Source organism: Centropristis striata, chromosome 3 (genome assembly GCF_030273125.1).
Source record: "Centropristis striata isolate RG_2023a ecotype Rhode Island chromosome 3, C.striata_1.0, whole genome shotgun sequence".
NCBI lineage: Eukaryota > Metazoa > Chordata > Actinopteri > Perciformes > Serranidae > Centropristis > Centropristis striata.
The window spans coordinates 4,534,869-4,562,368 of record NC_081519.1 but is presented as its reverse complement, the minus strand read 5'-3'; the positions used below and the strand labels follow the sequence as shown (position 1 = coordinate 4,562,368).

The 27,500-nt window shown below is 34.5% G+C and overlaps 2 protein-coding genes across 2 annotated transcripts; both read right to left on the bottom strand.

The window, feature by feature from the left end:
• Window positions 1-776: 776 nt before the first annotated feature.
• Window positions 777-9,899, bottom strand: arl8ba (ADP-ribosylation factor-like 8Ba). Its single transcript, XM_059330291.1, has 7 exons — window positions 9,661-9,899; window positions 4,854-4,934; window positions 4,663-4,736; window positions 4,466-4,559; window positions 4,268-4,335; window positions 3,098-3,168; window positions 777-1,717 (listed from the first exon to the last, which is right to left on the bottom strand). The coding sequence occupies exons 1-7, from the start codon at window positions 9,781-9,783 to the stop codon at window positions 1,668-1,670; spliced, it is 561 nt and encodes a 186-aa protein (XP_059186274.1). The 5' UTR covers window positions 9,784-9,899; the 3' UTR covers window positions 777-1,667.
• Window positions 9,900-15,626: 5,727 nt separating this feature from the next.
• Window positions 15,627-23,491, bottom strand: tnfrsf18 (tumor necrosis factor receptor superfamily, member 18). Its single transcript, XM_059330303.1, has 6 exons — window positions 23,111-23,491; window positions 21,126-21,251; window positions 20,546-20,677; window positions 17,740-17,832; window positions 16,707-16,832; window positions 15,627-15,832 (listed from the first exon to the last, which is right to left on the bottom strand). Exons 1-6 carry the CDS (start codon window positions 23,235-23,237, stop codon window positions 15,627-15,629), a joined length of 810 nt encoding a protein of 269 aa, XP_059186286.1. The 5' UTR covers window positions 23,238-23,491.
• Between the last annotated feature and the right edge of the window lie 4,009 nt (window positions 23,492-27,500).

The window sequence follows — 27,500 nt, the reverse complement described above, 5'->3', positions numbered from 1 at the left end:
ACCCCTGGGACAGATCTGGAGTCTTACATTACATACATTTCATAGGAGAAAATAAATTAGTATATTCCTTTAAAGATATTGTTTGTTACTGTGATGATCCAGAGGGTGGCGCTCTTGCATGCTTGATTCATTTTATTGTTCTCTATTGACAGCATATTTTATTCAAAAACAGAATTGTAACTAAATCACAACCTATTCTTTTCTCCTAGAACTGAACTCTCTATTTAAATATTGGATAAATTAAGCCTTCGAACCCATCAGCAGAAGGGAAAACACAAGGGAGGTTGAAAATATGCAAATAATTCAATATATATAGCATTTGGAGACCTTTTTCTTTTCTAAAGTCTAAATTCTCAGAAAAATTCACCTTGTGTTTTCTTTTTTTTTTTATGATGTATGGCATTGTAACTGTGTTGTGTAAAAAGAGCAAAATTGCCTTGAAAAGGCTTGGTGTTCACAGGGTTAAACAGCAAAAAAAAAGCAATAAACTGGGGAATTCATGGCACTTTTATTTCCTGAAACATCTCTTTAAATATGTTCATATTATACTCCTGTTTTGTTGTCTATGGAAAAGACAATAATAATCATCCTTATTATTCCCATTTTATACTCTCTATATCTTTGTTTATATTGTATTCAATGCACTGATATTGATTGCCTGATCTTTGTAATTACACTTTTTGCCAACTAAAAAAAATAAAAAAATAAAAATGGGGTTGACTGTTCTAAAATGTCTCCATACACCGATACGGAGATGTACAAATAACAGGACAATGTCTAAATTAAAAAGCATGCCTTTTTATTTTTTTGAATATACAGAAGTGCTGTTTTTTTTTTTTTACTCTTCCCAGGTAGGCACACCTTGCATGCCGCTTCGCTTCAGAGGTGAGAGACATTGCACAAGGCACTTTGAATTCTGCCACTCTCTCAGCTTCCAGGCAGCACAAGCGACATCGTTCCACTGAGGCGACTTACAAACAGAGGCCAATATGAACCACACAACCCCGTACAGCTTTACTTTAAGTACATTCAGACTTTAAATAGAATCATAAATTCATACACGCACAACTCACATCAGTAAAAATCATACTAGCTTGATATTTGTACAGACCTGCATCAGCTGACTTGACTAAATGCACAGTTTTCTAAAACAATAGACATGTTGTTAAAGAAGAAAACCTGATCAAGTGAAGGGTGACAGTCAGCAAAGACTATCAGAGTAGAGCTTAACAGAAATGGGAACACCTGCATGTCCACATCAGAAATATCCTGGCATCATATCTGACTGTGTGAAGACAATTTCTAATTTTCTATATATATCTATATCTATATATAAGCCGAAAATGAGTGTTATAAACCGCCGGGTATGATCAACCGGATAATGCCTAAATGGTTCAGACTCCAAGTTAAAGTACAGCTTTACAGGATGAATAATGCCAATAACATTCCTTAAATTTGGAATCAGAATCAAATCTTTAGTAGTGCACTCTCAGGGTAGTGAAAGAACCACAATGTGAGAAAGGGAGAAAATAAAAGGTGTCACGAGCAGAACAGAGCAGCATGTGAGTTGAAGATACGACTTTACATCATGGCTGAGTGACGGGCGGGGCGGGGCGGTGGCATGACGGTAACATGGCAAACACAGCTGGCAAACTACTCCTGCATTTTCAGCTTCTTCTGGATTTTGAGTGCTGGATGAGCCACTGAAGTGTGATGTCTGCAATCACAGAAACATGAAGTTCAGTTCACGATAAAGCCGTTTCTAACTCACCCGCAACTAAACACAATCCCATAAAAATATTACCGTAACATTATTTAGTTCTTGCCATAATGATTCCCCTCATTTATACTGCAGGTAAATACAGTGGTGCAGGTTTACTGTCACAAGTGGGCACAATGAAACCAAATGTTTATAACCAAACAAAAACTAAATCAAATAAGCTACAACATTATTAATACATATGGCTATACCAATAGTTTGAAGCTTAATTCATAAAATGACATTCAAGTAATTGTTGCATTTATTTTATTACTATTCTTACTTTATTACTATTCTGTTTAAACCTGGTATTAATTTATAGTAGCATATAACAATTAGCTTACAGTAATTTTACTAGTATCTACTATTTACAGAATAATATTCCAGTGGTGGCTACATATGATTGTTTCCAACTTGTGGATCCAGACAATTCAAATAACTTCAGTGCATTTTATTATTTTTATTATTATTATTATTAATAATAATAATAATAATAATAATAATAATAATAATAATAATAATAATAATAATAATAATAATAATAATAATAATAATAATAATAATAATAATAATAATAATAAATAAATAAATAAATAAATAAATAAATAAATAAATAAATAAATAAATAAATAAATAAATAAATAAATAAATAAATGAATGAATGAATGAATGAATGAATGAATGAATGAATGAGTAAATAAATAAATAAATAAATAAATTCCTGGGATTTAGCTCGTATAATAATAATAATAATAATAATAATTATAATTTATATAGTGCCTTTAACAAAGCCCAGGGATGCTTTACAATACAAGACAATACAATACAGTAGGATGTTTTAAAGTGAAAAAGTCACATTTTGGGGGGGAAACAAGGTATAAGTATTTAAAAAATTCACATAATGATTTTATCTAACAAAATATTCAGTTATAATCCATATTTGTTGCCGTTTCAAAAAAAAAAAAAACATTGCCACTGTGGTCAAAAAACTTTTCTCTTCTGCTTTCTGTACACAAAGGGAGGCAGGCACCTTATTAAGAGGGGAGACTAGCTGCAATCTCACAGCACCATAACTGAAGAGTTATATTTATTAAAGGATGATGACTCAATGAAAAAAGAATGAATCACAAGGTGATGAGTCACTTTATTCAAGTTGATGATTTTGTTTTGAGGTTTTTTTAGGGCACTGAGATAAAATATGACAATAGACACTCACAAATAAATTCTGAAAACCTCAAAAGAAGTTTCAAATGTAAATGACTATTTCATGTGCTAACCAACTTAATATCATGTTTTGTTTCCTTAAGAGAGATCTCAAGGTCATTAACTTGAACTCACCAATGTTGTCCTTCTCTTTGCAGGAAATGGAGTAGCAGCAGATTTCTCTGTCCTGAATAGCTGCCAGATTCCTTTGAAGGGGAAAGTTGCATGTAGAAATAAATATGACAAGTATGCTTTCAGACTGATCATCAAATGAAGGAAGGAGCTCTCAGCACGTTTCTAAGTGGACAGCAGGGGGAGACAGTTCTTAACAGAAAACTACAACCTGCTCCAGTTTTAACAAAAGATAAATTAAATGGGAAATAATGTTTTAACATGTCTTTAAAATTAAGTGTTTCAACAGATGTGGGATTAAAAAACAAAATATAAGAAGAAAGATGTAATGTTTATAGACCTGACAGAGTTTAAAAAAGGAATATTCTAGTGTTATATGCCAATCTTTCCTCCAGTAAACCTCTAAACCAGTAGTTCTCAACCTTTTTGAGTCACGACCCCCAATTTAACATGCATGTTGTCCGCGACCCCCACTCACTGAACACAATATCACACGTACAGTTCAGATCACCCAAAAAAGAAACAAAACGACCAAAAAAAGGGAAAAAAATGACCAAAAAAGACAGAAAATGACAAAAAAGGAAACAAAATGACCAAAAAAAGACACAAATTGACCAAAAAATGATCAAAAAAAGACACAAAATGACCAAAAAAGACAGAAAATGACAAAAAAAATGATCAAAAAAGACACAAAATGACCAAAAAAGACAGAAAATGACAAAAAAGGAAACAAAATAACCAAAAAAAGACACAAATTGACCAAAAAATGATCAAAAAAAGACAGAAAATGACCAAAAAAAGACAGAAAATGACAAAAAAGGAAACAAAATGACCAAAAAAAGACACAAATTGACCAAAAAAATGATCAAAAAAAGACACAAAATGACAAAAAAAAAGACACAAAATGACAAAAAAAATACATTAAGTGACCAAAAACACATGAACACTTTAACACAGTGGAGACAGAGCTGACTTCCAAAATGATTTGGCGACCCCCAGAAATCATCGACCCCAAGGTTGAGAATAGCTGCTCTAAACAACAACAAATTGGGCAATTTTAGTGACAGAAAGAGTCTGCAGTGCACAGTTTTACATAAACAAATGACATAACTGTGTATTCAGCTTTAATCTAATTAAATATGTTCAGGAGTTTGCATCATTTCCTATACTTACATTTTCTCAATGAGCTGCTTTTCATCTAGAGCACTGGGAAGATCCCTTTTGTTACCGAGTACCAAAACCTGAAAAAAAAAAACATGCACACTGAAATCTGCAACTGCAGGAAGTAATCACTGCTAGAACCCACACAGTGTTGCATGACTAGTGCAGAAATCGCACAAACTGAAAAACTGGTTTCAAAAAAGTACTTACAGGAATTCCTTGCAACTGAGGTTTGTCTAATAAATTATGAAGCTCGTTTCTAGAAGCCTCCACCTTTTCTCGATCTGCTGCGTCAACCATGTACCTGAAAAATGAGCAACATTGAAACAATTTGTTTGTGTGCTTTACATCCATTTCCTCTCATTTGATTTTCAGACACAAACTTGAAACTCGAAACCGATACTCACACAATTGAGTTAACTCCCCGACAATACCGCTCCCACATGCTCCTGAACCTTGGCTGCCCTCCTATATCCCAGATCTGCAGAATTAAAGACAAATCATCATGTGATATTTGCGTTTCAATAATTATGCCCTCCTGGTTTTTCATTTAATAAGTGACAGTGACACTGTGACAGCAGCAGAATAACTAAAATACCTTGATGGTGACGTTTCCTTTGGTGACCTTCCTCATGTTGAAGCCGACTGTAGGGATCATATCTTCACTGAAATGTCCCGACTGAAAGAAACACACAAGTATAAGTCACTTCTCATAAAACTGTTTGACTTTTGATTGTTTAAAATGTCCCTGCAATACTCTAAATTGGCCTATATGCAAATCTTAAATCATAAATTAACTAGTCACACAGTATGAAGCAGCATATGGGTGGTTGACATGAACTCAAATTCAAAGTGAAAAAAAGAATAATTGAAAAATATATGTCAAATGACATACAATTATATTCCCTTATATGTGAATAATTCAAAACTGAATGTGTCCATTTCTAATTCTTCATATATTTAGCATATTATTAACTTTTTGGTGTGGTAGTCCTAAAATGTGTCCACCGGTGCAACAAAATAAAGAATGTCATTATTTAATTCAGAGAATGTTGGACAGATAAGATAGATAAGCCCAAGGCATATTAGTTATGAATATTTTTTTTATCAATTTACATTATTTTCAATGATCAATCAATGTAAATTGATAAAAATATTCAGATCAATACTTAAACTGCGTTGTACCAAAGGACTACCTTAAGACGACCAGTTCCAACACTGCACGGAAATAGTAATATTATGAAAATATTTGAGACAGAAGGGATCTTGTGTGCAGTCCACCTGCTCCAGAGATGTCTTCTGTCCTTCCTGATTCTGGAAGGACCCCTCTCAGTAATGGGGTGGTCACATTAATGCCTGTTTTATATCTACATAATGGCGTTGCTCCAGGAGGACACCAGTTTTGCGGACAAAATGTAATGTGTCATAATAACTCTACATAGGGACCTTAACACTTATATCCTCTAGATTCATTAAGTAAACACTCGTATGACATGCATTCAAGTATTTTAATGTATTTAGATTAATTTTTCATTAAATTACAGTTGTTTTAAGATAAGTAATGCATATTAAAACATTAATTTTAATGAAATATTATCAAATTTTAGTAATATTTGTCACTGGAAACACAAAAATTGAGCGTCACGTCAACCACCCATATAGCCGCTATAGTGTGACTCCTTTGTGTCATACATCACAGTAGAGGTCACATTTGCAGCATGGGACTGCTCCCTCTTAGTCGATAAATCTGTCTTTTTTCTTTTTTTTTTAAGTTAGTCAACTCAGACTTCTTTAGTTGACTAATCATTTTATTAATGTTTTTTAATGCTGAATGACTAATTCCCAAGAAACTTATAAGCACATTTCTGTTAAACACTAGATAAAAAATTATTTTGCATGAGTCTTTCTGGAGAAACTCTGTTTTACAGATCTGCTGATAAAAGTAATTGATTAGTCGACAAAATGGAGTGTTAGCTTTAATTTATTTAGTCAAGGACAACCCTAGGACAGCATGTGCGAGTAATTATTTGATCAGATGAATGAATTATTACATGCTGCATGGAATGTCCTGCACTTTTACGGTTTTATGTACTTACAATGGAAATGGCTGAGCAGTGGCTTAGAAATAAGTCTAATGCTACTGATTATACACACATTTCTGATTTAAATGGTCTCCAAAAATGACTTAAAAAAAAGAAGTTAATAAAAGTAAAATGTTGCCGATATGCCAACTGTACATCTAGTTTGTGTGTATCTGAGTCCAAACTGAACAGACTAAAACAGCACACAGAATAGATAATTTTAATGACAGGTACTGTATCTACACCAAGGTTATTATAGTTAACGAAAACTAACAAAATAACGAAAACTAAAATTGAAAAAACATTTTCGTTAACTGAAATAAAAATAAAAACTAGAGTTTTTAAAAAAACGATAACTAACTGAAACTGTATTGTGTGGTTACAAAACTAACTAAAACTAACTAAAATGATAGTGAAAATGTCCTTAGTTTTCGTTTTTGTCAATTTTACATACATAATTCAGTGTTTCTATTTCAACATGCAGGAACACATGGTGAATATGTTTACTGAGACTGGGATGTCTACACTCCAACCAAAATACAAAACACAGAGAACTGTAAGAGTTAATAACCTTATTGAGGCTGAGATGGATAAACCAAAGGAAATGAAGGCACATACCCATTACAAAAAAACTAAAACTAACACTAAAACTGATAAAAACTAAACTAAAAATAAGCATTTTCTAAAAATAGAAACTAAACTAAAACTAGCAAACTCACTCTAAAAACTAACTAAAACTAACTGAATTTGAAGACAAAAATTCACAACGAAATTAAAACTAAAACTAATGAAAAATCCAAAACTATTATAACCTTGATCTACACATGTTCTGTTTTTATGCTCATTATTGCAAACTGAAGTGGAAAAAAAATCCACTTCAGCCTGCATGTGGCATTCCCCCTTTTAACATCAAAAGCTCACGAGCTGCGTCTCTTCCGCCTCTCCCTGCCTTCTTCTGTCTGCTCTGCACACTTTTCACAGCACATGACATGCCGGAGTCACCTGATGAAGCTAAGTGGAAATGAGTGCAGCGGTCTTATGACTCCTGAGGAAGGAGGAACCGCCCCCACAACAACCATTCACTCACTCTTTGTCTCACTGGCTTGCATTTTTTTTTTTCATCTCTTCAGTACGAGAAGGAAGGAAACCAACTTCCTCCTCAGACACCAGCTCCGTTACAAGATCTTCAACTTAAAGTTGCAAAAAATATGCACTGGTGGTTTGTTTTCTCCACAACATCAAACAATACTGGTAGTAAGAATAGCACCTCCCCTTCTGAACAGATTGTGCTATTGAGGTTTTTTATTGGAATTCTGTTGCTGTAGTCGTTTTAATTTCCATTATCATTTAATCTACCAATTATTTTCTTGATTAGCTGATTGTATGTTTGATCTTTGAAATGTTTAAAAATCTGAAAGTCTTTAAAGTTGCCTGTTTTTCCCACCAACAACCCTAAAACATAAAGATATTCAGTTTAATAATTATATGAAACACAGAAAAGCAAAAAAGTCCTCAAAAATGAGAAGCTGACGTATTTAATTTTAACTTTTTAATTGTTTTTCTTGCAAAATCACAATAAATTAATTAACACATCTGTTGCAGTAATTATTTTTCTATCAAGACTAATCAATGAACTGATGCTTCAGCTCTAGTAGAGATATGTGTCAAATTAAACCAAAACCTAAAATCCTCAACAGACTCCTAACTCCTCCTTCAACAGACTTGCACAAATTAAAATAACTGGATCAAACAGGACAGACCATAAAGTCTCAAGAGATGTACTTTGTTGTCAGAGAGAGCATATAAATAAAAGGAAATGTGTGCAAAAAGTCACGAGAGCCATCAAAGCTGCAAACTGATTAAAATCTTCACGGCTGTGAAACTTAAGCTTCATTTTCACAATATGCTGCTAAAACTCAAGTTTCCCACAACTGATGAGCCAATGAGAAATTGCTCCAGAAGAAACCGCCAGTTTTGAGAAATGCCTTCAAAGTTACACAAGATAGATGCTCTGCAGCATCAGTTACGGGAGGTCACCGCAGAAGATACGATCTGTATCCGCTTGATCAGAAATTGCATTTAAAGCTGCTGCAGCATGAGTCAGACACTTACAACAGAAAACATCTGCTGCTGAATGCATTGAACTTGTTTATGCTACTGGCTTCCTGTAATATCTAAGACACATAAGCGTGTCATCATAATCAGTGATCCAATATCATCATGCAAAGTGAAAAGCCCTTATGATATGCCTTTGAAACTCCCAGTTCATATTTATTCTTTCTATTAAAAAATAATCGTTTGATTTAAATCTGAATGTCAATGTGGAACAGCTCAGTAATAAAACATTGCTAAATCATAATACTTTTGTTGTTTTCTTGTGGGTTGTCCTTTGCTAAATCAATCCATATAACTATAATCACCCAAGATATTATCTAATCTAAATTTGTTATTAAATCTGAATAGTAAATAATCTAAAATAAAAAATAAAAAAATAATAAAAAAATAATCTAAAAATAAAAAAATAAAAATAAAATAAAAAAATAATAATCTAAAATATTATCTAATCTAAATTTGAGACTTACTGATAGAAGAAAATATGTTGTCATGAAAAGAATGGTTATATCATATAGGGATATAGTCATAAAACTTGATTTACACTCTAAGAGACACAGAGATGGTTGTAAATATGTCATATGCATATTAAAATTAATTAAAAATGAATGGCCCAGTGTCTCTTAATTTTCTTTATTGACTCCCAATAAGTAGATTTTTTTATTATTTTATTTTTTTTAGGTGACGGTCAGTTTCCACTTGTTGCAGCTACACCTGTAACTTTGACAGACACGCTGTGTTGTAATGTGAAACTGTGTGATCAGTTGCTGTAATAATTAACGTGTTTATAAGTTGACTTCCTGCTGGCTGGCAGCTTTGAACACAAGTAGTAAAAAATGATCCTCACAATTTGGAAGTGATCAAATTTCATAATCAAAACAAAGCAAATACTGCGTTTGGTGTTTTAGCATGCTAAGCCACACACACACACACACACACACACACACACACACACACAGTCAGCCGATAAAGACCCAGCAGCAGCAAAACAGTTAGCTCAGCTGACTTGTTGACACAAGTCCAACAACCTGACTCACTTTCAGGTTTGTTTTTAATGGATGCTGCGGTCACAACTGAGTAACATTACGTCATTTTTTGGATCAGAAAGCCAGCCAGTGTAGCACAGACCTAGTTAGCTTGACAACTCTTATCCCATTATTAGCGCTAATACTATTAGCACGTAGCTAGTGCGGCTAGCAGCTGAAGACTTACAGCGATCACGTTTACAAATGTAGTTTTTCCCGAGTACTGGAGCCCGACCAGCGTCAGCTCCATCTCCTCCTTCCAGAACAGGGACTTGAACCAGTCCAGGAGCCGGTTTATTAGTGCCAGCATCTTGAGCTCGGTGTTCACACTCCCCCGTGGTTGTGTCTTGTTTCTCACTGCCCGTCAGATGTGGCGTTTTTCCAGCGAGGAAGGGAAGTGGGACGCAGCCAGCTGTCATATGATCAGTCTTCCGAGACGCGCCCTGCAGCGCCCCCGCTGCCACACGGAGGAACTGCACCCAATTTAAAAAACTTATTATTACACTCATGGACATTTTTTTAACCCTCCTGTCGTCCTTCCGGGTCAAATTGACCCAATCTGTTTTGACTATTCCTTCTTTCCTCCCTCCTCCTGCCTTCCTCTCTTCTTTCCTCCTTCCTTCCTTCTTTCCTTCCTCCTCTATCCTCCTTCCCCCTTTCCTTCCTCCTCTATCCTCCTTTCTTTCTTTCCTTCCTTTCCTCCCTCCTTCCCTTCTTTTCTTTCCTCCTTCCGCTATCTCCTTTACTTTCTCTCTTCTTTCCTTCCTCCTGATTTCCTCTCCTCTCCTTTCCTCCTTCCTTCCTTCTTTCATCCCTCCCGCCTCCATTCCTTCCTCTATCCTCCTTTCTTCTCCCCCCCTTTCCTTCCCTTCTTTCTTTCTTTCTTTCTTTCCTTCCTCCTTCCTTTCTGCCCTCTTTCCTTCCTGCCTCCCTCCTTTTCTTCCTCCTTCCTTCTTTATTTTTTCCTTTCTTTCTTCTCCTCCTCCCCTTTCTTTCCTCCATCCTTCTTCCTTTCTCTCTCCTTTCCATTCTTTCTCCTTTTCCTCCTCTCTTCTTTCCTTCCTCCATCCTTCTTTCTTTCCTTCCTTCTTTCCTCCATCCTTTTTTACTTCCCTTTGCGCCCTTCCCTCTTCTTCCTTCCTTGACCCGAGGACAACAGGAGGGTTAAATACAGAAAAATAACTCAAAGAAAATCTACCCCCCATTAATATTATACCAGGACCTCTTTATCCACTTTATTTGAATTAAAAAAAAATAATATAACATCTTGTTTATATTCACCCACATTATATTTATTTATTTATTCATTCATCTATCTATCTATCTATCTATCTATCTATCTATCTATCTATCTATCTATCTATCTATGCACTATGCACTCTATTATGCACTTTATGTGTTTTTTATGCACACTGTTCATTGCACCTTATTTGTTTCATGGCACCAACATTTTTATAGTGCATATTCATATTTATTCTGCACTGGAATTCTACTCCTTAATACATACTCCTTCTTTAGACACTTTATTTGTATTTTTACATTACATTTTATTGTATTTTATTGTATTTTTATATTTTATTGCTTGAAGTATGCCTAGGTTGTTATTTTTATTTAATTATTTAATTTTTATTTAATTATTTTATTTAATTATTTAATTAATTAAGTAATGCTGCTGCTACACTGTAATTTCCCAGCTTGGGATAAATAAAGTACATCTATCTATCTATCTATCTATCTATCTATCTATCTATCTATCTATCTATCTATCTATCTATCTATCTATCTATCTATCTATCTATCTATCTATTTATTTATTTTTATTGTTGATTTTGTTCTACACTTTAAAATGCTCCCCCTTGTTTATAACGTGTATTATATACAAACTGGTCGTTTATTTTCCCATCAACATCACAAAATACTAGTAGTAATAATAGCTCCTCCCTTCTTAACAGATTGTTTTCATTGGAGTTAATTATTATTACACTATTATTATTATTATTATTGTTATATTTTAATAATCAACTAATCTACCTAATTATTTTCTTTGTTAGCTGATTGGCTGTTTGATCTTTTAAATGTCTAAAAATCTGAAATCTAAAATTCCTGGCAGTGTCCTTAAAATCAAAGGGATGTCTTCAAATGGCTTGTTTTTCTTAACATAAAGATATTCCGTTTATAATTATATGAAACACAGAAAAGCAAAAAAAGGGCCTCACAAATGAGAAGCTGAAACAACTATATGTTTGAATATTTTAGGAAAACATGATAAATTGAATTTTATATTTATTTTACATCTATGCTATTTGTTACACCACGCTAGTTGATCCTTCCTTCTACTATCCACTTGCTGCTGCAATTTCTCTCCATTTCCCCATCTTGGGACTAATAAAGGTTTATCTTATCTTATCTTATCTTATCTTGTCTTGTCTTATGTTATATAAGGATCAAATTTAACTTTGATCTTTTCTTGTTATTTTTTTTAACCAATTGATAAAAAAAACTTTACTCTGTTGCAGATCCTTTCTTGTGGTCATGGCAGGATAGAGTGTTGCCCTACTTAAAATGCATACCCAACAGATCATGAACAGTTTAATTTGAGACATGGAGGATGTTTTAAGATGCCACCACAATGAGTCAAATATAACTAAACTTATGAGTAATCTTGCTAAATAGCAGGTACCTGCAGAAAGGGCGGCTGAGGGTGCTTGAGCAGCTGCTGCTTTGCCCCTTGATATTTAACCTGCACTTTTATCAAGTTTATTTGATTTGATTTATTGTTATTTTTGTGGCCCTGCCAGTGGCCCTTATCAATAAGAACATTTCAAAATTGAATGAATTTAGCTATATTATTATTATTATTTTCAGTAACTTAATTAAGGGTTATTATAGTACACAGTCAGACAACTTCCAAAACAATATAACGGAAGAACCATACGACAGAATAAATGAAAAAGAAAGAAATACAGAAAAGGAAAAGAAAAAAATAAATGTGGACAGCAAATTCACATTATTTGCTACAGATCACCAAGTAATTGTTAAGGCCTATAATAATGTATGGAAGACAAGCTTTTGTTACCATAGACCAGGGGTGTCAAACTCTGGCCCTTTGGCCCGTGAGCCAATATCAAATTATTATATTATTATTGTACTATAAAAGCTGACCTGCCGGTATTATACGCCGCATTTACCGCTAATACTAGATTTATTATTGTTATTTTATTTTTAAATGTATTAACCTGTTGAAAAACTTTATTTTGATATTTAAATCAGAAGGATGCAAATAGAAAAGAGGCATACGATTTTTATTTAATAAATTAATGACATTGATGTGTTTTTTATTTGAAATTTGATTTTGCATGTCTGCACTATTTAGTTATATATTGTATGTTTATAAGCGTTGCTGGTTCCATATTTAATGTTAAAGCAAAACATGTTTGGTATATATTAAAAGGTTTATTTGTTCAATGTTGGCCCGCGATTTTATTCAAGTTTTAAATTTTGGCCCATTGTGTATTTGAGTTTGACACCCCTGCCATAGACTGTTTAAATGAGTTGTTTACATGTTCCACAGCACGCATTAATGTAAAATGAGTCAAATGACGTGGCTGCCTGTTGTCAGTTAGTTTACGCCACATGATGATCCGCAGCAGGTGAAAGGTCACCATGTGACTTGACCGCTGATTATAATGGTCAATAGAGCTGACAGTGATAGTCACCTGTATTTAACTCCGTGCTGTGCAGTTGTAGATGTTATTGGTTGGTTTCCCTGAGAACTAAAGCTGTTGTGTTGCTGCTGATGTTACAGCGAGCAGGAACTGAGCAGGAGAACTAAAAATCATTTTGTGGTTGTTCAGTCAGTTGTTGATCTATGTGAGCTGAATAAGACTGATCTAATAAGTGCAGATCTGCTGGTAGCTTTGAGGACTTTAGTCAGTCTGGGTTTCAGTGAGGTTGTGCTGTATAATTTAACAAGAAAATGTGTTTGATTCATGCGTTCAGACTTTTTTTGACTGGATGGAGCATTTATTAATTATGAACGCCCTCCCCCTCCATGTCCGAACAGCCCCCACAGTGGAGCGTTTTAAGTCTCGTCTCAAGACCCATTTTTATTCCTTGGCTTTTTAACACCGTGTGAGTTTTGTGGTCCTGTGTCTTTTATTTATTTTACTAGTTTTAACTACGTCTTTTATTTTATTTTACTATGTTTATCTGTTTGATTGTATTGTTTTATTTATGGCATCATTTTAGATGATACACTTATTATTTATTGCTGATTGGTATATGGAATTGTTTGTTTTATTGTTGGTTTTATGTACAGCACTTTGGAAACGTTTGTGTTGTTTAAATATGCTATACAAATAAAGGGGGATTGGATTGGATTGGATTTATTATGTTGATTTGACTTAAATTTGAGATGATCAAAGTATTTAAAATATTATATATGATCACAAACACTACAAGTAGTATTACTATTAAAGCAAGAGTTAGACAGGTTTATTGAAGTGGAAGGCTGGCATTTAACTTAACCCTTTATTATTTTCTCTTAGGTTATCAAGTTTACTGATATACTGTGTTTTATGTGGAAATTATGTTTGATGTTTGTTTGTGTCTTGTTTAGTCTAAATGTGTTAAAGTTCTTATTTATTATTGTAGTTTGATTTATTTAGGTTGGTTTTGTGATCTTGTTGTCGTTCTTTTTTGTTTTTGTTTTACTGTGTTTGTCCAATGGTGATTTATGTTGTGTTTTGTTTAAATTAATAAAAAAAATAAAAAATAAAAAAAAGCAAGAGTTAGACAATTGACAATTTCTGAGCAGTGGAAAGTAAAAAATAAAATCCCCTAAATTAAAATAAATATCTAACTTTTATCTCGGATACAAAACAAACCACGTCAAATACCCACAATTTATTCAGTTAATCAGCTAGTATTGGATTACATACAGTACATTCATCTGGCAGGGGCAATTCTACATATACTGGGAGGCTAAAATGATACTTCTCCATTGAACTGCCAAGTAATCATCCTGCTTTACAGCCACACTTAACTATCATGATCAGACAAGACAGAGGGTTAAAAACGTCTGTATTAGAAATGTAAAAACATCTATTTGTTCGTAAACATCATAAGATTTGCAAAATAATCTTTACAGTCACACCACAGCCCCCTTTGGAGCACATTTTATGAAACAACTAAGTGTATACACTGTAAAAAAAGAAAAGTTGGGTGAACTCAAAATTTCAAGGCAAGAAACTTCGATAAAATTTTAAGTTGGACAATTAAACTAAATATTTTAAGTTTTGTTTTTGAGTTTGCTCAACTCTGAATTCAGATTTTTGTCAACTCAACTGTAAGTTGTACTAATTTATAATTTTACATTGTAATAACTTTTAATCCTTACTTCTGCTAACTTCTGTAATGTGCTGAATTGGCACGATTGTAACGCCGCTATGAAATGTCAGCTAATGTTGCGACCACAATTTTGAGTTAGCATTGATACGCTAATGGCTACTCTTGTAGCTGTAACAAGCAGCGCCGCTAGCATCAGATAGCCGCTAGCATCAGTTAGCCGCTAGCATCAGTTAGCCGCTAGCTTTCGCTAATGACCGAATTTCACAGCAAAGAAATAAGAGTTATCAGAACTATTGTCCCTTGTTGTGAACCCCAACTTAAAGATATAAGTAACAACAACTCACCAACTTGTTTTTGATCAGACAACTGGCTTCCTTTGTTGTGCTAACTTACATTATTGCCCTAAATGTCAATAATTTATATTTCCAAGTTTTACCAACTTAAATCATGGTTTTAGGCCAAAAAATACAAGTTGGCTTTTTTGCAGTGTAGTAGACATCCTTTTTTACTATTTCTACTTATCCTCATAAAACCCTGCTGTTGGCAGGGTAGAGGTAGGGGCAGGGCTAGCCCTAACCCGTCACAAGGGAGGTGGGTTTTAAGAGGCTAACACCATTTTCATACTGATCTGGTTACCACTGAGTAGCTCTACTGGACCAAATGAAGGTTTAGTGCCTTCCTTACAAACACTGTTCAGGTTGTGAGGAAGGGACAACTGTCTTTCACTTTACCGCTGCTGATCAAACCTTCCATCCACAAGTCTGCATCTCTGTTATTATGCTTTGTACCATGACATCAATATCTTTATAGTGAACAGAGTGATTGTGTTGGTGTGACAGATTCTTCCAGACGCAGGAAACCAAGACTATTGTTGTTCTTTGATTCATCCTGAATGACGAGCTCCAGGCCGCTCTCCTCCTTCGACAGGTGGAAGTCGGTGGTGGTGGTGGGGGTGATGGTGGTGGTGGTGGTGGGGGTGGAGACAGCCAAGACTTCTTTAGGATGATTATCTGGAGTCAAGAGAATCAATACAAGTACCTCAGAATCAGTTCACATCATGAAATATTCATGTCATATTCCTAATCTCACAGTACACTCACCTATAGACTCAAAAACACTTTTACTATGACTTCCCCTAGACTGTGATTTCATTATTTCAATATGAACCTGGTCTCACAGGAATCTGTGAAATAGCCATGGATTTGCTTAATTAAAAATCCGTGGAATAGCCACGGAATCACTCAAATTTCTGTGAAACTGACACGGATTTCGCTACAATGCAAGTTAATGACAGTCATATCCCGTGGCTATTGGTTTGTTCCAAGTCACGTGACTTTCAAGGTTCCGGCAGTCAGAAAAAAAAACATGGCGGACAGTTCTCTCATTTTTAGTGAAAAAATCAATATTTTGACATAGTTTCTGCATAAAATTGATTTGATTACATTTCTAGAGAAATATATGTTTTATTTTCTAAATATTCACTCAGTGAATGTACATAATAACGTATGTATGTTATGTATGTTATGTCATTAACTTGGATTGTAGCGAAATCCGTGTCAGTTTCACGGAAATTTGAGTGATTCCGTGGCTATTCCACGGATTTTGAGTTAAGCAAATCCGTGGCTATTTCACGGATTCCTGTGAGACCATGTTGTTCTATATCTTTGTATATCATATGTAAATGACTATATAATGTAAATGTGGTTATCTAAAACAGAATAGTATATTTAAAAACAATAATAAGCATGTCCACTTTTGAATACTTTGAGAGAAGTAATTTACCTTTATTTTAGCCGTTCTGATTCTTTTTTAAAATCTTTGTATTTTTGTGTGAAAATTAGATAAATTTATGAAAATAATGTATTCTAATTAAGGCCCACTTACATGTTTTCTGCTTCCATTGCTTCTTTATGCAGACATAAGACAGAAACACAAAGAAAGAGAGAGAAAGCAAAACAAAGCCGATTCCGAGGACCCAGTGACTGGATGCTCCACCGTCTCTGTGCAGCTCTGGTGAGACAAGAGGACAAGTTAGTTCAACTCTGCTACATTCACATCAAGAAGAATCATCTATTTTAAAGATTATTTTTTTGGCATTTTACATGCTTTATTGAAAGTGAGAGACAGATAGAAAGGGGGTGACAGAGGGGAGGACATGCGGCAAAGGGAGCTCAGGCCGGATTCGAACCCTGCTCCACCGCAGCGAGGACTGTAGCCTCTATACATGGGGGCGCCTGTGTAACCCACTACGCTACAGACCACCCAGAATCATCTATTTTAGATAGATAGATTACTTTATTCATCCCCGAAGGGAAATTCGGTTGTCACAGCAGTCCGGTATTCAAGTACAATAAAATACAATAAAATACAATAGAATAAGATACTGAGGTAGCATAAATAAAAACAACAATAGAAAATAACACAGAATAGAACAAGGACACAAGTTAAAAAAAGCAGATCAGTTGGTAGGTTGGCAAGATGATGGTAATTATAATTATACTGATGATATGATGCAACAATGCTATAGTGACTAGACGGTATATAATTGTAATAATAGTACAGTATATAATATATAATATGTAATAATAAATAGATAGTAAAAATATAAAATAAAATAATTATAAATAATTACAATAATTATAAATAATTATAAATAAAATAATATGATATATAATATATAAATATATAATAATAATAGTAATGATAATAATAATAAATAAGGCCGGTATAATAATAATAGTAGTATATTACAGTATATAGTAATAATAATAGTAATGTCAGCAACAGTATATATAATAATAATATAATATATATGATAATAATAATAATAATAATAATAATAATAATAATAATAATAATAATAATAATAGTAATAATATTAATAACATAGCAAAGTGAATATTTTGCGTGCACTTACTGCAGATACCCCCTTTCACAATGTAGTAGGCGTTATCAGGGCACAAAGGCTCACACTGGTATGAATACTCTGTCAACTCAAAACTGGCACTGTCTGCAAAAGAGATGAAAGAAAGATGAATAGATATGTGCCACCACCATTGTGCAATATTTTCCCGAAAGATGGTAAACACGGCCTTTAGCATCAGCATATTAACATCTTTACTGTAAACTAGAGCGCATCTCAGGCTGCATATCTAATCCGAATCTGACCCGAGCCTGACACAGATTACTGTAAGAAAACAGCCAAATTGTGACAGCAACATACTGTTTTCCATTAAAAAGGTATTATACTGTAGAAAACAATGCATTCTGGGCAATATTTGTTAGGAAGCTTGCAGTTTCCCATAAAATATATGATATATATATTATATTTCCTAAGTCTCTTCTTGTACACATTTTTAATGGCTGTATTTTACTTAATTAACTCATTCAGTATATGATATATTAAAATTACTGAGGTTATAGTGAAGACAGCGCTTAATTTCGTAGTAATTGGCTGTCCGACAGTAATATGCTCATTTACAAAAGTGACTGCATTGTATACTGCAACAAAATTGCAACTACTTCAGCACTATACTGTGTTTTAGTCTACTGTAAAAATCAATGAAATGCAGGATTTTACTGTAATTCAGTATGTGGTTTTATCACAGTAACATGCTGTAAAGTAAATAACAGTAGAGGAACTGCTAAAGTAACAGTAGAATGCTGGCAACCCTGCTGCCAGTATTTTATTGTTAATTTACAAGACAATTGTTTACAGTGTAACTGAAACACTGAGTTTTCTACCCCGTCAAGAGTGCTGACCGGGCAGCATATTTTTGCACAGATATCTATATATTTTCTATATTTGTACAAAACAGCACTCAAAGCACTATTTCAAATAAGTAGAACCCGAGCTAAACCTGCACATTATTTCTAAATATTTGTCTGAACTATGGTTGGGCAATATATTTATTATATATACGACTAGATACCATCTTACATTTTGGATATTGTAATAGGTTGCTTTACCGACTTAGTTATTATATACACATTCTTATGATTACTGATTATTAACCCAAAATCTCATTATTCAAAAATGTACATGCACTTTCCCTGTTACAAGCAGAAAATAGCTGCTACTGTTAGGGGTTGATTCACCCTCTATCGCTCTATTGATCAGAGTAGAATAGAATAGGTCTTTATTTGTCATTGTCACATGTACAACGAAATTCAAAGTGCTCTCCAGTAAGTGCAACATTTAAGAGTCTCTAAAAATATAAATATAAAAAGAAAAAAATATGTACAATTCAAAATACCCAGTTTAGACAAACACATAAACACACCCAGACATACATGTATAGTCGCACAGGAAAAAACAACAACAAACAAACAGCATGAACACACAGTCGAGACAACAACAGTAGAGGTTATCATTCCCATAAGCATGGGCCAGTAGGAGCTTGCTCCACTCTCCAGTAGGTCCTATAGGTTGTTATCAGCCCATTCAACAGGTTGATAGATTAACGTGTGTTGTTGGCGGAGGCCTCTAGCAGTTGCACTACTTATGAACAACGGGGACGTTACTGAGTGTGAAAGCAGAAGGGAAAGCAAGGGCCTGAAGTATAAAGCACAAAAAGTTTGTCATAGGGTGGGCTGAAGGGATGGTGGATGAGTCAAACAAAACCAGGCTTTAATCTGGGAGACTGGCATTCAAAACAAATGTCAATGATGTTATTTTAAGTAACTTGTGTTGTCCTCCTAAGTCCACTTCTAGTTAAGTCAAACCACAGCTGGTATGACTGGTGAGCCTTGTGATGTTCAGTACAACTGACCTTTCCCTCATCAAATACTCCTAAAGGTCATCAAAATACTAAAGGTCATCAAAATACTCCTAAAGGTCATCAAAATACTCCTAAAGGTCATCACTGAGAACAGAAACACGTGTCACTCAGCACTCCTAGCCTTTCCTAACATTTAAACACTTTTTCTGAAGCTGGTCTCACAGGAATCCGTGAAATAGCCACGGATTCGCTTAACTCCAAATCTGTGGAATAGCCACAGAATCACTCAAATTTCCGTGAAACTGACACGGATTTCGCTACAATGCAAGTTAATGACAGTCATATCCCGTGGCTATTCCATGGATATTTGTTCCTATTGGTTTGTTCCAAGTCACGTGACTTTCAAGGTCCCGGCGGTCAGAACAAAAAACATGGCGGACAGTTCTCTAATTTTTAGTGAAAAAAATCAATATTTTGACTTAGTTTCTGCATAAAATTGGATTTTGATCACATTTCTAGCGAGAAATATATGTTTTATTTTCTAAATATTCACTCAGTGAATGTACATAATCACTTTGTATGTTGGAATAGCCACGGGATATGACTGTCATTAACTTGCATTGTAGCGAAATCCGTGTCAGTTTCACAGAAATTTGAGTGATTCCGTGGCTATTCCACGGATTTTGAGTTAAGCAAATCCGTGGCTATTTCACAGATTCCTGTGAGACCATGTTGCTTTTTCTGACAGTTTTCCTGACATTGCTATGAACAGCTAAAGTTTTACTCACTTAGCAGTCACAAAGGTCCACATTAACACTTCTGTTTGATTGAAAGGTAAAACAACAATTTGGGAAAATCTCACAAATGATGTATGTGTGTGTGTGTTTGTGATATTAAGACATTACACATTCTTATATGTGCTGTGTCTAACCCATACTTATTTCCATTTGCACACCTGAAACATGAAACCCAAAATTTAAAAAAATTAAAGTCTGCTCTCACCTGTCCTCTTCAGTTTCTCCCCGTTGACGCATTTGTTTTCCTCACACTTTGAGCATGCATTGTTGGAGCACAGGAAACCAGAGCGGCACGAACAGTTTCCATTTGTGGTGTGCGTACATTTCTCAGTGTATTCTGTAGAAAGACCAGAAATCAAACCACAGGTCTACCAGGTAAAAGCAGTTTTCATCAACTCAAATGTCAAATGCATCGTCAGCATAAACTGGTGTTTTACTAGAGATCTTCAAAGAGCAGGGCAACTTTTTTTGGTCAAAATCAAACATTTTATCAATTCAATTCAATTGGCTTTATTGACATGACGTAACAATGTATATATTGCCAAAGCAAGCATCAGAAAAAAGATAACAGGATAAGGAAAGCAATATTTACAATAAATTACTATAATTCTGTTATTCATTTTAAAAGAAAGGAAAACCTAATAACAATAAAAGAAAGCAATATTTACAATCATTGAATTACAATCAACATATAATTTATACAATCTAACTGTCCTAGCAAAAAAAGAAGAAAAAAACAAAATAAAAAATAAAAACAAATCATTAATCATTCACTTCAGTCTTACCTTGTTGGCATGACCGGCATTCCTCACATCTGTCAAACAGGTTGTATTTGTCGGAGAAGTATTGATCCTCACAGGAGACACAGACGGTCTGTTTGTACTTTGTGCACAACTCCTTCATGTATGTTCCTTTAAAACAAATCAGACAAGATTCTGTCTTGATTCTGTCAGGGGTGCTTTTGTAATGTTGAATATTATATCTTTTTTTTAAATGTGTCCCGTTTGTATACCAAATCCAGATTTTGGCCTTATGGTTGTCCCCTTTATTTTGCTCCGCCTCCCGACTAATGTATTTCTAAACCTTTTGAGCTCTAATCAGTATTTTTTTTTTAAACTAAATTTAGAACATGCATTGACTTTTTTCTCTGTCTTTCCCACAAACACATTAATAAGAACCAAGGTTATAATAGTTTTGGATTTTTCATTAGTTTTAGTTTTAATTTTGTTGTGAATTTTTGTCTCCAAATTCAGTTTGTTTTAGTTAGTTTTTAGAGTGAGTTTTCTAGTTTTAGTTTAGTTTTTAGTTTTTGAAAATGCTTAGTTTTAGTTTAGTTTTTATTAGTTTTAGTGTTAGTTTTAGTTTTTTTGTAATGGCCTATGTGTTGGGTGCCAGATTCAAAGAGGTCATAATACATTTTGCCTTTATTTCCTTTGGTTTATCATCTCAGCCCCAATAAGGTTATTAACTCTTACAGTTCCAGGTGTTTTGAATTTTGGTTCTAGTGTAGACATCCCAGTCTCAGTAAACATATTTACCATGTGTTGCATGTTGAAATAGAAACACTGAATTATGAATGAAAAAAGTTGACAAAAACGAAAAACTAAGGACATTTTCATTATAATTTTAGTTAGTTTTAGTTAGTTTTGTAACCACACAATACAGTTTCAGTTAGTTATCGTTTTTTTAAAAAACTCTAGTTTTTATTTTCATTTCAGTTAACGAAAATGTTTTTTCAATTCTAGTTTTCGTTATTTCGTTAGTTTTCGTTAACTATAATAAGCTTGGTAAGAACACATCTGCATGAAGCTTATGGTTCCAAGAAATCTAGTTTCCCACATAGGAAAAAAAGAAACACAAGAGGAAATTCAATAATATTAAACCCTGCTTAGTTTTTTCTAACCTGCTTTGATTTTCCAATTGGGTTTGGTCACCGTGCAGCTGAATGAAATTCCCTCTCGCCAACCTGACCCGACTTAACACCAATTATATCTCCAGCATCCAGCAGATTTTCCTTCCACTCAGTCCTTCACTCTATCCACATGTGTCATCCCCTCACCTCTACTCTCCCCTCACCCAGTGGTGGAAAAAGTATTCAGATCCCTTACTTAAGTAAAAGTACTGATACAACACTGTGAAATTACTCCACTACAAGTAAAAGTCCTGCATTCAAAACTTACTGAAGTAAAAGTACAGAAGTATCAGCATCAAAATGTACTTAAAAGTATCTAAAGTAAAAGTACTTTTTATGCAGAATGAACCCACTTGGATTGTTTTATACATTCTAAAAATATATTGTTGGATTATTATTTTTGATGCATTTATGTACGGACCGCTTTAATTTTCCCAAGGTAGGGCTCATTTTTACTACTTAATATACTCTTATGATGTTCAATTTAAAACATGTTAACATGTTAGCAAACATTTCATATTAATTATGTTTTTATGTTAAATCTTGAACTGAAAAGTAACCAAAACTGGCAGCTAAATATAGTGGAGTAAAAGTACAATATTTGCCTCAAAATGTAGTGAAGTAGAAGTATAAAGTAACCTAAAATGGAAATACTCAAAGTACAAATATCTCAAAATCGTACTTAAGTACAGTACTTAAGTAAATGTACTTAGTTACATTCCACCACTGCCCTCACCATTAATGTTTACAAAACAGATTCTTGAACAAGAATAAAGTCAGCATTTGCACATCTGATTAGATTAAACAACTTAACAGATTTATATAAAAATACATTAATATTTTAAATATATATTTTACCTGGGGGGCACATGTTACAGCATTTCCCATCTACCTCCATCTGTCGATCACCACAGCCTGCAGCATATTCTATATTCCAGATAGTGAGCAGACAAGTCACAGCCAGGGGAAGACTGAGAGGAATCATTATGACCAGAGCTCTGCTGCTGGCTTCAGGCTTTTATGTAGCTTGTTTGCTGACGTCAGGATGAGTTGTGAGTGGTTAGCCCGCAAGAGACGTAGTCTGACATCTGACATTTACATCTGTTCAGGAAGTGAAAGACCACTTGTAGTTGCACATGATTTAACACCAGCATTAACTGAATAACAGCATTTTGTTGTTGTTGTTTGTTTTGTTACCTGTTTGATTTAAATGTCCCTTGTGATTGTACATTAGTATGCATTTTTATGTTAAGACAGAGCTATTTTAATTTTTTTTTTTTTCAATTTAATTAATTAATTTTATTTATTTATTTATTTATTTATTTATTTATTTATTTATTTATTTATTTATTTATTTATTTATTTATTTTTATTTTATTTTATTATTATTATTATTATTATTTTTTTCTTCCTGTCTGTTTTGGTGTCTGTCTCAGTTGTTTGTAAGTGTCTGTACTATATGTTGAAAAATTAAATAAATACTTAAAAAAAAAAAAAAAAAAAAAAAAAAAAAAGACAGAGCTATTTAGCTTGGATTTAGGAGGGAAGCTGTAGTTTGTGGTTTCAGACAGCATAGATGTTTACAGTTGGGACATATTTTAAAGACAAAACAGAGCATCAGCACTTCTTTCACTTTTATCTTTCTTCGAGAGGCTTTCCTCTAAGTGTTTAGGTGTTGAAGGGTTTTTTCAGGTTTTGTCACGTCGAACACTTCTGCAGGAACTATGTGGGGAAAAGCAGTTTCACCACCATCTGCCCACTCGGAGAGCGTGACACAAGCTCTTAAACCATAGTGGCTGTTTGTACGTATGTTCACACGCATGCTGAGGATACAGACAGCAGGTGAGGACATATCCAGATCTTTTTCTCAAGTAAAAGTAGCAATACTACAGTGTAAAAATACTCTGTTAAAATGTTCAAAAGGGGGCTGTGAATTGTGCAAATAAAGTGTAAATTACAACTAAAGCAAATTGAATCTGTTTTTAGTTATGATAGTGGTCAAAATTATTTGAAATTGCACCGTTTTTGGTTAAAAAAAAAAAGCTTTTTAAAAAAATGTAAGGTTGGAGGAATGCTAACCCTACTGCTTCAGCTGCCCACCCCCCTAAGACCTCTAAAAACCCAGGGGAAACCCTGAAAAGTCCCACGTTCAAAATCTTACTCAATTAAAAGTATGCAGGTAACACAATATGTACTGACTGGTTGCTCTGTGTAACTATCAAAAATGTGCCAGGTGCTTTTGTGAAACAGGAAAAAAAATGGATAAACAAGACAGTCTGGGCATAGTCTGCAGAAAAAATAAACAAGGAAGGAAATATCAAAAGAGCATATAAAGGCATCATCCATGACTAGTTGATTATTCAACAATTCAGTCTAAGGAGTTTGATTTGCCAATCTCACAGTCGAATCCTTACAGTGGCAGTGGTGATTAAACAAAATATCTGTTAAATCAGATTTAAAATCTGTTTCCAAGTTGCTAACATACCTGGGTTGTGGTTTGTTTTTTTTTTTGCAGAGGTCTATCCACAACTGACACTTTAAAAAGTTTGTGGTAGTGAGGTGTGAAAAGTGCAACCTGGTCTCACAGAAATCCGTGAAATAGCCACGGATTTCGCTTAAATTTCCGTGAAACTGACACGGATTTCGCTAGAATGCAAGTTAATGACAGTCATATCCCGTGGCTATTGGTTTGTTCCAAGTCACGTGACTTTCAAGGTTCCGGCGGTCAGAACAAAAAACATGGCGGACAGTTCTCTCATTTTTAGTGAAAAATCAATATTTTGACTTAGTTTCTGCATAAAAATGGATTTTGATCACATTTCTAGCGAGAAATATATGTTTTATTTTCTAAATATTCACTCAGTGAATGTACATAATCACTTTGTATGTTGGAATAGCCACGGGATATGACTGTCATTAACTTGCATTGTAACCAAATCCGTGTCAGTTTTACGGAAATTTGACCGAATCCGTGGCTATTCCACGGATTTCTGTGAGATCATGTTGAGATAATATGTCTGTAGATATAATTGCATCAGAAGTCAAGATATTTGCATTGTTTGTAACATAAGACATTAGATCAGCAGTGATCCCTTTTTCAGCGTTATAACAACGTGAACAGCAATAATCATGAGTCACATAGTGAACATTAAGAAGCCGAAAGATAAGCACTTGAATATGACTCAGTTTGGTTCTTGGAAAACCCGCAGCCTACAGCACGAGGACACCATAAAAACAAAACCTGTATAATATAGTTCAGTCTGAAACAAATCCCTGCAGTATTCAACATGGAGGGTTTCCCCCCGACTTTTCAGCATCATCATCAAAAACCACAAGTTTGAATCATTAGTGTGAATAAATGTTAGAACCAGCGGCTGAAGAATTTATCAGATATTTAGTTGAAGTTAAAATAGCAGATCAGTCTACTACATGTCGTCATATGCCGTCATCCATGCTTACAGTTAACAGTTATGCAACCTAAAAAGTGTGAAATGTGGTTAGAAGTGCGTACTGAAACACATTATGATGTGTAGAATTTACTGCAGTCAACTCACTGTAGGTGTAGAGTGACTGGGTTTGTTGACATTTGGTGCAGGAGGGGGGAGTTTCCTGGCAAATGCAGCACACAGTGCAGTAGTGCTGAAATGATTAGTAAATTATATTGACACAAACTGAATCTTTAGCACTCAGTTATCAAGCAAACATGCCAAACATCTGCTGGATCCAACCTACAGTCTATGGAGCCAACTTGTCCAATTTTTTTTGGGAATTGAGTCATTTGTTTCTTCACTGTATTATCTTTGTAACATACTGAAAAATATTTTGGTTTTGTACAGTTGATTACACAAAACAAGCAAACTGGAGAACTGATTGTGGGCTCTTGTAATAGGACATCTGTATACTCTTAACCAATCTGTGCCCAAAGACCATATTAAGTATGATAAGATAACACTTATTCTGATTGGGCAAGTATCTAACAAAACTAGCCCTCCGGCAATTTGGCATTTTTTGTCAACTCAACTGTAAATTGTACTGACTTATAATTTTACATTGTAATAACTTTTAATCCTTACTTCTGCTAACTTCTGCAATGTGCTGAATTGGCACGATTGTAACGCCGCTATGAAATGTCAGCTAATGTTGCGACCACAATTTTGAGTTAGCATTGATACGCTAATGGCTACTCTTGTAGCTGTAACAAGCAGCGCCGCTAGCATCAGTTAGCCGCTAGCATCAGTTAGCTGCTAGCGTCAGTTAGCCACTAACATCAGTTAGCCGCTAGCTTTCGCTAATGACTGAATTTCACAACAAAGAAATAAGAGTTATCAGAACTATTGTCCCTTGTTTTGAACCCCAACTTAAAGATATAAGTAACAACAACTCACCAACTTGTTTTTGAGCAGACAACTGGCTTCCTTTGTTGTGCTAACTTACATTATTGTACTAAATGTCAATAATTTATATTTCCAAGTTTTACCAACTTAAATCACTGTTTTAGGCCAAAAAATACAAGTTGGCTTTTTTTGCAGTATAGGAGCAGTGCATAGACAACTTTATAGGCGAGAATTAGAGATTTAAATTTGTTGCAGGCTGCCAGTGGAGCTCAGTGAGCAGCGGTGTGACATGTGACCTATTTGGCTGGTTGTAGACCAGGCACGCCACCGTGTTCTAGATCATCTGAAGTGGTTTTACTGTGCAGGCTGGCAGGACGTTACAGTAGTCAAGTTTTGAGATGACAACAGCTTGTGTCAAGAGTTGAGTGGCATGTTGAGTTAGGTAAGGTCTGATTTTTCTGATGTTGTAAAGTGCAAAGCGGCAGGACGTGACGGTGTAGAGATCCGGGGGGTCTCCAAGGGTCGTTCAAGTTGTAATAAGAACAGAAAACAAGTCTTTACAGTCACACCGCACGTTTATTTTATGCAGGGGAAGCTCAAACATCATTTATATGCCAGACTTGAAGGTAAAAAACAAAAAAAACAACGTAAAGATGGTTACGGAGGAGTTCTGTCCAGCCCAGGAAAAAGTACAGTCAGCCTCAATTCTCACCTCACGTTACCATGGTAACCAAAAGTAATTTAAAGTGACAGTACTCAGAATTGGTCATCAATTATCAGCCCTAAGGTTCTCACCACCCTGGTGGGGGCAAGGCACAGGGAGTCAGTTTAGGTGTTGATGTCCTGGTGTATTGTAGGTTTTTTTTATTTTATTTTTTTTTACATTTTTTTATTTTCTTGCAAATTTCTTTGAC